This window comes from Corvus cornix, chromosome 2 (genome assembly GCF_000738735.6).
Source record: "Corvus cornix cornix isolate S_Up_H32 chromosome 2, ASM73873v5, whole genome shotgun sequence".
NCBI lineage: Eukaryota > Metazoa > Chordata > Aves > Passeriformes > Corvidae > Corvus > Corvus cornix.
In genome coordinates this window covers 47,362,018-47,377,281 of record NC_046333.1, presented here as the reverse complement: position 1 = coordinate 47,377,281, position 15,264 = coordinate 47,362,018, and the positions used below count along the sequence as shown (strand labels likewise).

At 45.4% G+C, this 15,264-nt stretch overlaps 2 protein-coding genes across 2 annotated transcripts; both read left to right on the top strand.

The window, feature by feature from the left end:
- Positions 1 to 76: 76 nt before the first annotated feature.
- On the top strand, positions 77 to 4,122 carry LOC120411714 (nucleoporin NUP42-like). The gene is made up of 6 exons (XM_039569347.1): positions 77 to 115; positions 526 to 1,039; positions 1,349 to 1,420; positions 1,929 to 2,011; positions 3,101 to 3,185; positions 3,326 to 4,122. The coding sequence occupies exons 1-6, from the start codon at positions 77 to 79 to the stop codon at positions 3,922 to 3,924; spliced, it is 1,392 nt and encodes a 463-aa protein (XP_039425281.1). The 3' UTR covers positions 3,925 to 4,122.
- Positions 4,123 to 6,674: 2,552 nt separating this feature from the next.
- On the top strand, positions 6,675 to 13,589 carry NUP42 (nucleoporin 42). The gene is given in 7 exon segments (XM_039549943.1): positions 6,675 to 6,816; positions 8,159 to 8,411; positions 9,099 to 9,193; positions 9,513 to 9,589; positions 11,478 to 11,564; positions 12,668 to 12,752; positions 12,893 to 13,589. Coding segments are annotated over 7 exon segments (1,320 nt in total). The 5' UTR covers positions 6,675 to 6,707; the 3' UTR covers positions 13,507 to 13,589.
- Positions 13,590 to 15,264: the final 1,675 nt, after the last annotated feature.

The window sequence follows — 15,264 nt, the reverse complement described above, 5'->3', positions numbered from 1 at the left end:
TTCTGTAAATGCTTCCAGCCCACATGATGGTAAATTTCTTCATCCAGCCTCTCAAGCTCTGGGTGTCATCGGCATCATGTACCTCTTCCCAGTTCTGGAAAACGATACAAATCATGTCTGTCCTGCTCCCATGCTGGTTTATTCATAGCTTCATCATAGTTTTGTCACCTCTCCTCTAACTTGCTGATTTTTTCAGGTCTGTTTCTATGAAACTAGTGAGTTAACTTCAGAAGTTGGTGCTTGCCTGCCTCTACCTCGCTGGTGCTGTGGATGTTTAGTCTGTTTTAGTTCTGAAGTTCCTTCAGCTTCTCCTAAGTAGTGTAAATCCTGGTTTTTAAAGTCAGTGCTGCTTTGTAGACTTGCTCCTCGTTTCCTTCCTCACCCTGACAACTCTGCCTGTACAGAGAGGACTAGATGCACTCACGGCCTCCATTGTGGTTCCTGCAACTCCGTTCTTTATTCAGCAGTAAGTGAAGGGCGTGCGACTTTTTTTTCTGTTCTCCCTTGCCTTTTCACTTCTCCTAGCCACGAAACGTGTCCTTGATTCCGAACTGCTGGAATCCTGGAGGGAACTGTGTGCTTTTCAGAGTGGGCCGGCTCATTTATGTTTTGCACCTGCTTTTTAACCCGCGGCGCCCTGTTGTTCTGACGGGTGAATCGTCCCCGGGGCGCCTGGGCGGCTGCAGCGCGGGCCGGACGCGCTCGTCCTTCGACTCCTGCGGGGCTACGGCCGCTCCGGGGCCAGGCGCCGCAAGGGGCATCCCCGCAGCCCGGCTACGCGCACCCCCGGCCCACGGTGCCCCCAGCGCGGTGGGCGGGCGGCTCCCGGACCCGGCCCGGTGCCCGTCCCGGCCGCTGCCGGCAGGAGCTCCGGAGCAGAGCGGGTCTCGGCCGGGGCTGTCGGCGGCAGCCTCTGGTTCGGCACTCGCAGGGTTGCGCTCGGGCGAAGGGACTGCGGGATGGGCCACGAGGCCGTGGGAAAGCAGCTCGGGGATCTTTGCTGCCAGGAGCAACGTGCGAGCAGCTGAGCGTTGTGGTGGTGAAGGCTGTTTCCATTCTCGCTGGCTTGGGTATTCGGGAGCTTGGGGAAGGCGAGGGACTAGACGGGAAGCCGAGGGCTGTAGTTACTTGTCTTTATTCCTGCTCAAAGAGAGCTGGCGTTTGCCAATTCATTTGGGGTATTTACACCTCTGAAGTTCTGTAATGAACCCTTTGCATCTCGGACTGTAACTGTTTTAGGACAATGTACCAAGGTCCGTGTCTTTGTAACTTTGTATAGAGGGCGGTTGGAAGTATGAATCTATGAATCTGTTCTCTTGGAGGTTTTTGACTATTCCTGTCCTTGCAGGCTTGTCAGATGTCTCTCCAGAAGAACTGCATCTGGAGTACTGTGACAGCAAACAATATAACTGGGAAATGTGTAAGTGGTTCAAAAATGCTGACTGATGGGGACAGTCTTTGGGATAAGACTTGTTACCAATCTTCAGGTGGCAACTCTTGATTCATTTATCTCCCAGCTCTAGGAGATGATCAAAATGCCAAAATATCCTTCAATTTCTGTGCACCAAAGAGAATGCCAAAATCGCAGCTGGTCTATATGGCCTACTGTAAAATCATGCTTTTGCCCAAGATCTCTGGCTCAAACTGTCTGATCTTGGTCTTTATGTAAAGACATAAAAACATCATATAAGGGCAGTAGTAAGAGTATTTAAAGGAATCTTTTATCAATAACAAAAATTTCATCTTTTCACCTTGAAGTGGAAGGAAAGCAAAATTCCTCTGTCGGTTTAGCGAAGTGCCTTTTCTAATTCTAATTATCTTCTTTTGGTTCAGTTGACAGACCACTCTTCTTTTTTTTTTTTTTCTTTTTTTTTAAAGTCTTCCCCAATGATAAAAATACGCTTTTTTTGCTCTCTCATTTCAGATAGATGCTGTCAAAGAGTTAGCAGAACAATGGGAAAATTGGCTGATTCAGTGGAAAGCTTTAATTGTAGTAGCAAAAGCAGCCTTGGTAAGTGCTTACGAATGGCAACATGTCTCTGTGCCTGATGTCATTTTTTAATGAAGTAATTTACACAGATGTTAATTATGGTTACAAAGACTTCAGAGATGTAGCAATTGTGATGTGCCACCTGGGCATGTTCTCTGGAGTCCTGAAATCAGAAATTGCCATGGGTATCATAAACCCCCTTCAGTTAACTGAGGAAAAAAGTGTGTAGGGGTGCTTCCATGTTAGCAAGGCAGCAGCTGGATCCCAGCTTTGGAATACTCTCATTGCAAGCCACACCAAAGCAACCAGAGCTGATCTGGTCGTGTACGTGACCAGGAAGAGGCCAATCCCCACCCCACCTTTTTTCCATGTGCTCTTCCGAGAGAGAATCAGCAGACCGGACCAGAATTGCCCTCCAGGCCACCTTAGGATAAGTGGAGCATTTGGCTAATGCCAGAATTGAGAGATAGGTGGGAGAGAAGCCCTTTGGATAACATTTGAAGATAGAAAGAGGCATTGGTCCTGGGAAGGTGACAAACACTTGTGAATGGAGATGTTTTTTCAGAAGCAAATGCTTGAGTTAAAGCCCATAGGAAACAATCAGGGAGACAGAGGAAGTGGCTTTATTTGAGTGCAGTCTGCATGAAGCGCAGTAAAGGTTGAGTAATATGATCCCAGCCCTTGGTCTGTTTCGTGCTGAAGGTGGGCAAGCAGGATTTGGGCTTTACCACAGGAGACGGGATGTGCCGAGGAGAGAGAACGGAGTGAGTCAAAGCTGTGCCCTAAATACAGTCACAGAGCACAAAATGGAAGAGTAAGAGGTGAGAATGAGAGCTCCCAGGGCTGAGCAGGTCATTGACTGACAGGCAGCAACTGATCAATTGTAACAGATTTGCATTTCTGGAGGGTTTCACAGAGAACAGTGTGTATGGCCTTGGAGCACTTAAAGCACTGCAAGAGCATGCAGCTGTGAGGAGTGATGACTGTCCAGCATGGTCTGAGTTGGATTCAATAGGACTGGGCAGCTCTATTTTTGTTTCAAATAGTTACTGAGAGAGAGTTCTCTGTTTTGGAATCTAGTTTTCATGTATGCCTCTGGAATCTTTTCAGCTCTCTGCTTTCAAGACCATGGGCACTCAAGCAGCGCCTGCCTTTGGAATGGGAGGACAGCAAACCTCAAGCTTTGGGCTGTCAAGTAAGTTCCTGTCCTAAGAACCAAAACATTGAAGCATTTTCTGTAGTTTGCTGCTGCTGCTGCATCTTTGAAATGCAGCAGTGGTTTAGTATCCCTGGGGGTACCCATTCTTGTATTTTTCATAAATTCTCTACTTGCAGGCTTTCCTGTGAGCAGCAGCAGCAGTACCAGTGCCAGCAGCTTCTCCTTTAAAACCAGTTCCAGCCTCGTCAGTTCAGCATCATCTGGGAGCAGCCCTGCTGCTGGGAGCTCTTCTGCTGCTGGAAATCCTCCTGCATTTGGGGCGACGTCCTCTCCTAGCGCACCCCAGTCCCTTGGGTTTGGTAGCCCGGCTGCTCCATCTGCAGCCTCCTTCTCCTTTAAAACAGCTGCCACAGCTGGGGGCTTTGGGACTTCCGGCTTCTCAGGCTTTGGCAGTGCTTCTGCTGTGAACTCTGCAAGCACCACTCCGCTCCCAGCCTTTGGAGCCTTTAGTGCCGCCGTAGCCACTTCTGCCTCGCCTTCGAGCGCTGCTTTGTTTGGACAGAGTGCCAGTGCCCCTGGACATCCTGTCACCTCAGCCTCTGCTGCAGCCACCAACTCTAGCCCTGCCTCAGAGAAGTTATTCACACCCAAGAGCAAATTATCAGCTGAAGAGTGGCAACAGTTTGAAGCAAAGGAGTTCACAATTGGAAAGATTCCTCTTAAGCCACCACCATTAGAACTTTTAAATGCTTTTGACCTTTTAAATTTATTCTGAAATGCTGTTAATTTTTATTTCCTCTCTCAGTTCTCTTCTGCAGAAATAAATCTGCAAGTATAAACTTTTGCATGTTATTTTGGGATGGACTTCCATCTGAGAGATGAACTGTTGAAACTCAAATGGAACATTTCCTTCTATATGCTGTCCTGTGAAATTCTGTGCAAAAACTGTATGAAAAATACAGTGTCAAAAGAAGGAATGTTTCAGTCAGGTATTTAAAACCTACTCTTGGATCAGTTTATCTCCGAATGTACACTCCATGTGTTGAAGGACTGGCCACAAAAGCTTTTTTCCCTCACTGCCCCAACAATTGGTATTGTAACTTTATTAGTGGGCCTTTACAAATAGTTACTACTGAATGTGTGCCTTCACTGTCTATCAAAAATCTGTTGTTTTATTCCCCAGCTTTACTGAAACTAGATGATCTCTGCACCTACCAATCCAAGAATTCTGTTCCTCTTTTTGCACTTACTTGAGTCTCTCTGGAGCATTGCATCTCCGAGTTGCTTGCCACCTTGGTACTGAAGAGGATTTGATGGAGTCTGCGATCAGTTGGTCAGTACATGCTGCAGTCCTGTCTCATCCAATTCTCCACTGTCAGAGGAAGCAAGATGATCTTGTCAAGGCTTTTGGACCTGGATCCCCAGAACTCCCAAATGTGGATTCTACTGGGTGCAAGAAGCAGATTCACACACAGAGTAGAGATCATAGAATATCTGGAGTTGGAAGGGACCCACAAGGATCATCGAAGTCCAGCTCCTGGTCCTGCACAGCATCATCCCCAAGAGTCACACCATGTGCCTGAGAGCATTGTCCAAACACTTCTTGAGTTCTATCAGATTGGTGCTGTGACCACTTCCCTAGGGAGCCTGTTCCAGTGCCCAACCACCCTCTGGGTGAAGAACCATTTTCTAATATCCAGCCTAAACCTCCCCTGACACAACGTCAGGCCATTTCCTTACTTCTGTCACTGGTCACCAGTGAGAAGAGATCAGTGTCTGCCCCTCCAGTTCCTGTTGTGAGGAGGCTGCAGACTACAACTCAGTCTCATCTGCTCCAGGCTGAACAGACCAAGTGCCCTCAGCTGCTCCTCATACAGCTTCCCCTCAAGGCCCTTTGTGATCTTTGTTGCCCTCCTTTGGATGCTGTCTACCAGCTTTATATCCTTATATGGAGGTGCTCAAAACTGCCCCCAACACTCGAGGTGAGGCTGCCCCAGTGCAGAGGAGAGCAGAACAATCCCCTCCCTTGCCCAGCCGGCGATGCTGTGCCTGGTGCACAGAGATCTTTGTTACACGGCTGTAACAAACACTTCAAACAGCCACAGGTCAACATCTCCCATATAAACAAAAGAATCTGAAGCTGTACTGTACCTACAGTGACAGGACTGGAGAAAATGGCCTTAACCTGAGACAGAGGAGATTCAGACTAGATATTAGAAAAAAGTTTTTCACTGTTAGAGTGGTCAGGCATTGGAATAGGTTGCCCAGGGAGGTGGTGGAGTCACTGTTGCAGTATGTGGAATATGTAAAATTTTCTTAAGAAAGGATGTTGTTTAATGATTTATCTTTAAATACTTTCAAGCCTAATCAACAAGAAGGGAGATTTAATCCCTGAATCAGATAGCAGCTAGCAAGCTCTAAATGACGTTCATGTGTTAGAAAAACAAGTTACTTGGAGGTAGAATTGCCTTGTTACAGTTCAGAGCTGGACATGTTTCAGTGATCTCAGACCTAGGGGGAGGTTAACAAAGCTTGGGAAGAAGGACGTGCCACTGATAGTGGATACAAAGAATGCAGAATTTACAGGCCACTAGGACATTTGGCACAACTCCCAAGATAAGGAAGAAATTAATAAAGACAACTTGGCAACTGTGCTGAAACCAACTCTGACTGGGTGAAAGGTAATTCCATCGGGGGAGATCTGCCACCACTGGCTCATGGACCACCAACCCAAGAAACCCATGGGCCCACAAGAAGAGAAAGACTGAGCATGCAGACTAACTGGCATAAGAAGCAAGAGAATAATTAACTAATAGAAGATAGAATGCTAATTAATAAGAGAGCTAAGTAACTTCTAGCCAATGAGCATTAATTCCTTTGTTTGCTAAAATGTATTAAACACCAAAAAGTTTTGATAGGTGGTGTGCTCAATTTGTGCAATACCATCTAGCACCCAGGCTTGTGCAACTCTGAAATAAACGGTCTTTCAAATGTGCAATTATTGGCTTGTCACTGGGTAGGGAATCCGATTTTTTCAGACAACATCACCATCCCTAGGGGTGTGTAAGAGGCACCTCGGTCTGGTGCTGGCTGATGTGGTTTAGTGGTTTATGGACTACAGTGGTAGTGATGGGTTGGTGGTTGGACGGGATGATCCTAAAGATCCCTTCCAACCCTGATGATTCTGTAGCTATGGGCTATACATTCCTTAGTCTCCCCCTAAAGATAAAGAACCCAAGTGTTTTACCACGCAGGTTGTGTGGAGGTGCTGAAGTGAGTAAGGGGCGGTTACAGCCGAGGGGCGGGTATTTCACTGTGTCAGCGACTGAAGCTTTGCACAGCACAAATCAAAGCCGTATTTGGCTTCATCAGCAGCCTGTTACTGTGTTATTCCCTGGTTTGACTGGATTTATGTGTCACTGGAGTTACGTCTCGCTCCTGAGTGGCGGACCGTGGTTCCCGCCCGCTCTCCTCCGGGCCTGAGGACCTCACCCGCGGGCCCCGCGGCCCGCCCGGCGCACGCCCGGGACGTCAGAGCCGCGCGACGGCGGGGCGGCCATGGGCGTCTGCCAGTTCTTCCTGCGGGGCTACTGCCGCTTCGGGGACCGCTGCTGGAACGAGCACCCCCGCGGCGGCTCCGGCCGCCCCGGGGCACCCCCGGCCCACGGTACCCACACCGCGCCGGGGAGGGGCGGGCGGGCTGCCCGGACGCGGGGCTGCCCGTCCCGGGCGCTCGGTGCGGCCGCTGCCGGCAGGAGCTCCGGAGCAGAGCGGGCCGGGCAGGTCTCGGCCGGGGCTGTCGGCAGCAGCCTCTGGTTCGGCACTCGCGGAGTTGAGCTCTGGCGAAGGGTCTGGAGCACAGGTGCTGTGAGGAGTGCCTGGGGGAGCTGGGGGTGTGTAGCCTGGAGAAAAGGAGATTCGAGGGAGCCCTTATCGCTCTCTGCAAGTGCCTGAAAGGAGGCTGCGACCAGGTGGGGCTTGGCCTCCTCTCCCAGGCAGCCAATGGCAGGAGGAGGGGACACAGCCTTAAGCTGCACCAGGGGAGGTTTGGGTTGGGCATTCACAGACAGGGTGACGAAGCGTTGGAATGGACTGCCCAGGGGAGGTGGTGGAGTCACTGTCCGTAGGGGTTGTTTAAGGAAAGACTGGATGTGGCACTTGGTGCCGTGGTCTACTTGACAGGGTGGTATTTGGTCATAGTTGAACTGGTGGTCTCAGAGGTCTTTTCCAGCATAATTGATCCTGTGATTCTGTGACTGCGGGATGTGCCACAAGGCAGTGGGAAAGCGACTCGGAGGACTGTTCTCATGAGCAGCGAGCAGCTGAGTGTTGTACCCAGTGAAGGCTGTTTGCATTCTCATCAGCTCTGGGTGTTTGGGAGCTTTAGGAAGGAAAGGGGCATGACAGGGAGCTGAAGGCTGCAGTGATGGCACGGCAGGAACTCACTGCAGCTGCTTGTCATTATTCCTGTGGGAAAGAGGGTCGGGGTTTGCGTGTAACAACACGCACAGGTGTGTCCAAAGTCTCAAAACGAAAGTCAGGAGCTCCCTGTGCTGGAGCAGAGCCCTTGCTGTAACTACGGATGCAGGAGCCCCTAACATAAATTTATGGTGCATTAAATTTAATTTTTTTTCTGCTGGGGTAGTTCATGAAACAACCTAAGCAAAACTGAGCCGGTGTCTTTCTGCAGTGCCACAAATTGTTGTTGGCTCGGTGATCTAGCTCATTAAGGCATAGGGGGGGAGATCGGACTAGATGACTTTTAAAGGCGCCTTCCAATCCAAACGGTTCCTTTTGAGAAGTAGGACTTGAGAACTACCCTGGGTGACTCACTAGCTTAAGCTGACTAAATAATGAGAACTCATTAGGAAAATCTACGTTTTCATTTCAAACTTCTTATTGCCACTGTAAAACTAGTTATACTTGCAGTTTTTGTTGATGTTGATTCATATCTTAATGATTAAAAATTTCTGTTGTTTGCTTGTTTGTTTGTTTTTTTTAATTGGAAGTTACTAGCAGAAGAGGAGGAGGAGGATGGGGTACCTCTAACCAGAGATACAGTAATGTTATCCAGCCATCTTCCTTCAAGTCTGATACATGGGGTGGCAGCAGAGATCACGGAAGAGGATTCTTTGGCTCCTCTGACTTTGGATCGTCAGGCGGCAGCAGCAGAAATACAGACTTTTCACAGAACAGGTTCTCTGCATTAGCCAGCAGTCAAAGTGTTGCTGATGGCTCTAAAGATGAAGAGGAGAGACTTCTGTAAGTTATAGTCCTGTCTTACTGAAAGCTTTTGGAATGAGCAGGTTGAAAGCTTACTGACTTCCTAGAGATAATGCAGAGGACAGGATTGTGAGGGGGAAGCTGGGACACAGGAAGAAACATAGAGAACATGACTTCATTTGGTTCTCTGGAACGATGCTGGCATGGGGAGGATGTGATTCTTGTTTGGGACCTGGGCTGGGCGGATAGACAGCTGTGATGTTAAGTAAGATTAGTAAGATGGTGTGGTATTTAAGTTGTGGGCAGGAGGATAAGGAAGGAAACAGATCTCAGTGCTTGAAAATAAGAAGTCAGAGCCCCTTTAAGAAAATGAATGATTTTACTTGGTTTCTCTGACACTTAAGACAACAAATTTTTCTGCCAACAGCAAAGCTATTGAAACCTGGTTTCACAGAGAGAGGTGTATGTTCAGTCAGTTCAGAGTGACCAGCATCTGCAGCTGCAGGGCAGGTACTGAGAACCAGCAGACAGTTTGATTTCCCAGAGAAGCAAGGTTTTGGAAACACTTTCCATTACTGTTTTTAATATTACATTAAGAAAACACTTGGTTTTCATGGTAGCAGGTTTTTGACTCTGAATTTGGATTCAAACCAGGCAATTGTTACTGGCGGTTTTGTTTTGACCATGTAATTTCACCTTCATCTGTGATGTTACTTTGTTTGTTAGTGAATGTGTAGTGAAAGACATGGAAATTTGGGAATCTTCTGGACAGTGGATATTTTCATGTTACTCACCAATGAAAGAAAAGCTGAATGTCTCAGGTAGGTAGTGTTTTCAGTGTTGTCTATTGCAGCTCTTTAGGATGTTTCTGTGACTTTCCCACACTGTTGTACCTCTGTACAACGCTTTGCAAGGTGATGATTTACCTTGTGATACAACAGAAAGGAATATTAGATGATGGCAAATTCATTTTGTACGTTCACACCTCTGACATTTTGTAATGAATCTTTTTTTTTGTCTCTGACTATAATTCTCTTAAGACAGACAATGTACCAAGGTCCATGTCTTTGTCACTGTAGAGGGCAGTTGGAAGTATGAATCTGTTTTCTTGGAGGTTTTTGACTATTCCTGCCCTTGCAGGCTTTTCAGATGTCTCGCCAGAAGAACTGCGTCTGGAGTATTATGACAGCAGAGCAAACAATATCATTGGGAATTATGTAAGTATTTTAAAAATGTTGGCTGGTGGGGACACTCTTGGGACAGGACTTGTTACTGTTCTTCAGGTGGCAGCTCTTGATTCATTTATCTCCCAACTCTAGGAGATGATCAGAATGCCAAAATATTTTTCAACTGCGGTGCATCCAAGCAAATGCACAAATAGCTGCTAGACACTTCTTGACTTAATCTTGTCCCCACTCCTGTGCGTTATTTGTAGAAGTTGCTTGAATCCTGTCTCAACAGTTGAATGCCTCATATGCTCTTAGTCAGTTTGATTGGTATAGGTCATTATTTGGTGCTTTAAATAGAAGACTGGGCAAGTTCATTTTACCTTGTTCTTTTACATACCTTTGTTGCAGGGAATAATGATGAAAATAGCTGATACTTCTTTTCTAGAAATAGATAGGGATATACTCATTTGGAAGTAAGGCATATGTTTTTATATAAAACATCTTTCAATGTATATGTATCATTCCTTCCTTGTAGTCCTGTCAATATCGAGGAAGTTGCAGAGTTCAGTGTTGTGCCAGGAAGGAAATTAGGCTGTTGGATAGATGCAAGTACAAATTAATTGAAACTACACTGCACTCTTCCCTCTTCTTCTTGGTTCTATGTTACAGAAGGAATTGCTCTCGTCACCACTCTTGCTTCATATGTTTAGATTTACCAGAACTGCATTTTTAGAGACAGGAGATACATAATTTTTTTTAAACTTCAATTAAAATAATAAACCCAAATAATAATAAATAACAAACAATAAACAGTATGCTATACATGGCTATTAAAATAAATAAACTGTGATCTCATCAAAGCATTAAGTGCAAGTCTGAGAGCAGTAAATGCAAGTTTTCCTCTCAGTGTATAGATGATAACTCTATGATACAGTTCTCTTACAAAATGTTAAAGTACAGCATGTCTTTTCCATGTTTCTATTCTTAAACTGGATCAAAATCTGAATTTTCCAGTTTGTTGTATAAGAGCAGATACCAAGCAACATGATCTTCCGGCATGTGACTAGACACAAAAGAATTATTGATGTTTGTGATGTAATACCCTTTTGAAAAACTAAGGAATTTGTCTACAAAAAGATTACTCATTCCATTTTTACAGGCATTTGTGACACTAGGTGTTTTATTTGTGTATGTTTTAAGGAAAATTCAATTAGGCCAGGCATCAAATTAGATGTGTTGCTAAACTTCAGTGTAAATGTAGGAAATTCAGGTTGGAAATTCCTGAAAGGTTGTTTGAAGACTTTGTAGTTTTTTGCTTAAAACTAAATCACAGTTATCAATACAAAGATACCATTTATTGCTGCACTATTCTGTGCAGTTTTCTGATGGATCACGCAAAGGGGGTTGATTTAAATTAAGGAAGTTAATTTCATCAAAACTAACTATTTTAGGATGATTCTATTGAATTGTTCAGAATTACAGTGTTTTGAAAGTGGGTATTTTTTTTTCTGAAAATGTGGAAGAAGCGGAGGTAAATCTTTGGACTTCAGCTTAGTGACTGAGTGCATAAGTGGAAAGGCCAGATTGAAGAGTCTGTTCTCATATGTTTAAAACTTACATATCTTGTCTTGCGTCATATTTTTTCCCCAAGCATCTAATTCAGAAAAAAAATAGAATGTGGATTTGAAAAGCCCCAGAACTTGTTTTAATATTACCCCTATGTAAAGTAAAAGGATTGATTTAAGGACAATAGTCCTTTAAACTCTTAAAAACTAAAGACATCAGCCTCTCACGTTGAAGTTTCAGGAAAGAAAATAGCTCCATGGGTCAATGACATTTCTAAATCTAGATATCTTTTTTCCATTCAGTTGTCAGATGACTCTTTTGTTTTTAAGTGTTCAGTAATAAAAGCATGCTTTTCTTTACCCCTTTTCAGATAGATGCTGTCCAAAAGTTAGCACTACAATGGAAAAATCGGCTACTTCAGTTGAAACCTTTAAATGCATCAACAAAAGCAGCCTTGGTAAGTGCTCACGAATGGCAACATGTCTCTGTGCCTGATGTCATTTTTTAATGAAGTAATTTACACAGATGTTAATTATGGTTACAAAGACTTCAGAGATGTGGCAATTGTGATGTGCCACCTGGGCATGTTCTCTGGAGTCCTGAAATCAGTGAATTGCCATGGGTATCATAAACCCCCTTCAGTTAACTGAGGAAAAAAGTGTGTAGGAGTGCTTCCATGTTAGCAAGGCAGCAGCTGGATCCCAGCTTTGGAATACTCTCATTGCAAGCCACACCAAAGCAACCAGAGCTGATCTGGTCGTGTACGTGACCAGGAAGAGGCCAATCCCCACCCCACCTTTTTTCCCATGTGCTGATACAGACTCTTCTGAGAGAGAATCAGCAGACCGGACCAGAATTGCCCTCCAGGCCACCTTAGGATAAGTGGAGCATTTGGCTAATGCCAGAATTGAGAGATAGGTGGGAGAGAAGCCCTTTGGATAACATTTGAAGATAGAAAGAGGCATTGGTCCTGGGAAGGTGACAAACACTTGTGAATGGAGATGTTTTTTCAGAAGCAAATGCTTGAGTTAAAGCCCATAGGAAACAATCAGGGAGACAGAGGAAGTGGCTTTATTTGAGTGCAGTCTGCATGAAGCGCAGTAAAGGTTGAGTAATATGATCCCAGCCCTTGGTCTGTTTTCGTGCTGAAGGTGGGCAAGCAGGATTTGGGCTTTACCACAGGAGACGGGATGTGCCGAGGAGAGAGAACGGAGTGAGTCAAAGCTGTGCCCTAAATACAGTCACAGAGCACAAAATGGAAGAGTAAGAGGTGCGAATGAGAGCTCCCAGGGCTGAGCAGGTCATTGACTGACAGGCAGCAAACTGATCAATTGTAACAGATTTGCATTTCTGGAGGGTTTCACAGAGAACAGTGTGTATGGCCTTGGAGCACTTAAAGCACTGCAAGAGCATGCAGCTGTGAGGAGTGATGACTGTCCAGCATGGTCTGAGTTGGATTCAATAGGACTGGGCAGCTCTATTTTTGTTTCAAATAGTTACTGAGAGAGAGTTCTCTGTTTTGGAATCTAGTTTTCATGTATGCCTCTGGAATCTTTTCAGCTCTCTGCTTTCAAGACCATGGGCACTCAAGCAGCGCCTGCCTTTGGAATGGGAGGACAGCAAACCTCAAGCTTTGGGCTGTCAAGTAAGTTCCTGTCCTAAGAACCAAAACATTGAAGCATTTTCTGTAGTTTGCTGCTGCTGCTGCATCTTTGAAATGCAGCAGTGGTTTAGTATTCCTGGGGGTACCCATTCCTGTATTTTTCATAAATTCTCTACTTGCAGGCTTTCCTGTGAGCAGCAGCAGCACCACCAGTGCCAGCAGCTTCTCCTTTAAAACCAGTTCCAGCCTCGTCAGTTCAGCATCATCTGGGAGCAGCCCTGCTGCTGGGAGCTCTTCTGCTGCTGGAAATCCTCCTGCATTTGGGGCGACGTCCTCTCCTAGCGCACCCCAGTCCCTTGGGTTTGGTAGCCCGGCTGCTCCATCTGCAGGCCTCCTTCTCCTTTAAAACAGCTGCCACAGCTGGGGCTTTGGGACTTCGGGCTTCTCAGGCTTTGGCAGTGCTTCTGCTGTGAACTCTGCAAGCACCACTCCGCTCCCAGCCTTTGGAGCCTTTAGTGCCGCCGTAGCCACTTCTGCCTCGCCTTCGAGCGCTGCTTTGTTTGGACAGAGTGCCAGTGCCCCTGGACATCCTGTCACCTCAGCCTCTGCTGCAGCCACCAACTCTAGCCCTGCCTCAGAGAAGTTATTCACACCCAAGAGCGAATTATCAGCTGAAGAGTGGCAACAGTTTGAAGCAAAGGAGTTCACAATTGGAAAGATTCCTCTTAAGCCACCACCATTAGAACTTTTAAATGCTTTTGACCTTTTAAGTTTGTTCAGAAGTAACATGTTTTGAAGTGAAATAAAATGCTTCTTTTAAGTTTTGTTTCATCTCTCAAGTTTCCTGCAGGAATAAATTTACAGGTATAAATATGTGGATATTATATTTTATAATTTCTTGTTTGTTTTGGAACAGACTTTGTACATCTGAGCAATGAACTATTGAAACTCAAATGGAACATTACCTTGTATTTGCTGTCCTGTGAAATTCTGGGGAAACACCGTATATAAAATGGTTGGGTCAAAAGAAACAGTGCTTCAGTCAAGTATTCACAGCCTGCTGTGAATGGAACCCTAGAAAGACAGATGCAGTACGAGACTGCTTCTTGGACAGCCTTGTCTTCTGGCTCTTTGAGGGGTTGTGCAGCACTGGAGGATTGTGTGTTGAGAGAGAGGGATGGCTCCTGTGTGGTCTGTGCCACACTACACCCTTCTGTCCTCTGGGAGCCATTGCCAGTTGCCACAATTCAGCTGTTTTTAGTAGTTTTGCCTGAGGTCACTAAACCTGCAGGAATGTCACATCATTGGGAGAGGACAGCCCTGAAAGCGTTCATCCTGCAGACGGAGCTTGTGGGTTGTTATTTTGATGCCTCCTAGGTGCAACTTTGCAAGCAGTAGCAAAACTGCCTTTCTGTGAACTGAAGGCATTTTGTTGTCAGGTTCTCAAAACTTGATGGGTGCATATATTAACATTACCCCTCCTGAAGTCAAGATGTTAAGGTTTCAATTTTGTTGCCAAGAGGCTCTAAAGCAGGAGTCAGGAATCTTCTGAGGATGTCCTAGACTCGGGGAAGGAGAACATTTGCTCTTGACCAGGCCCTCCCCTCAGTAGTCTAAAATTGTCAAACCTCATCTGTAAGAGGAAAGCAAAAGTTTGCTCCAGGATACACATAACTAAATCAATGTTTCTTTAACACTTGCAGAAAACATTTCAGTTTTCGTGGTCCTACGTAAAACTTCACTAGTGTCATGTATCCAACCACAGGTCCATCAGATACTGGCTTGCTAAACAGTGGGAATGACTGAACAACATCTAGAATGGTGGGCTGGGGGCAGACACTTGTGGATACAAAAATGCTGCTAGCAAGGATTTTCTTGCTATTTTCTAAGCCCCTGAGAGACTTTTCTCTCTCACAGAAGAGGTAGCCGAGTTCTGTAAACAACCAATCACCTGCATCCTTGAGAAGTCTTGCTTATAGTATAGTAGGAAAATATTTTGACAATGGATGTTTTAAGATTTTAGCCAATCACCCCCAAGGGGTGGCTGATCCTTTTCCAATTAGACTATGAAAAAAAAAATCTATAAAAAGAGTTTGTAAAATAATTAAATGAATCAATCTTGCTGCACAATTCCTGCCTGCTGGATCTTCTCTCCTCCTCCCTACGGCTGCAGGACATGGTGATAGACCCTAAGGCTTAGGGCTGCAGTAATAGACACTCTGCAGCCTTCTTGGAGATCCAGGTTCCTCAGTGTGTGTGCTCAGTGTAGATGTAGCAGAAACTTGCAGGTGTACATATCTCAGCAGGCTGTTGCTGCTAGGAACTTTGCAGGCTTAAAAGTATGCATGTGCTGTTTTAAACTGAAGTATTTTGCTTTAAAAAAAAAAAAAGTTGTAAGGCCATAAGAAAATTGGAATATTCTCCTGCACATACCCAGAGAATATTAGGTAGATGTTCTCAAACATCCTTCTAACCTATGGAGACCTAGAGGAAGAAGGGAATTTTTAAGTGTTAGATCACCCTGCCATTAAGAAACAGAAAGATTAAGTGAGGT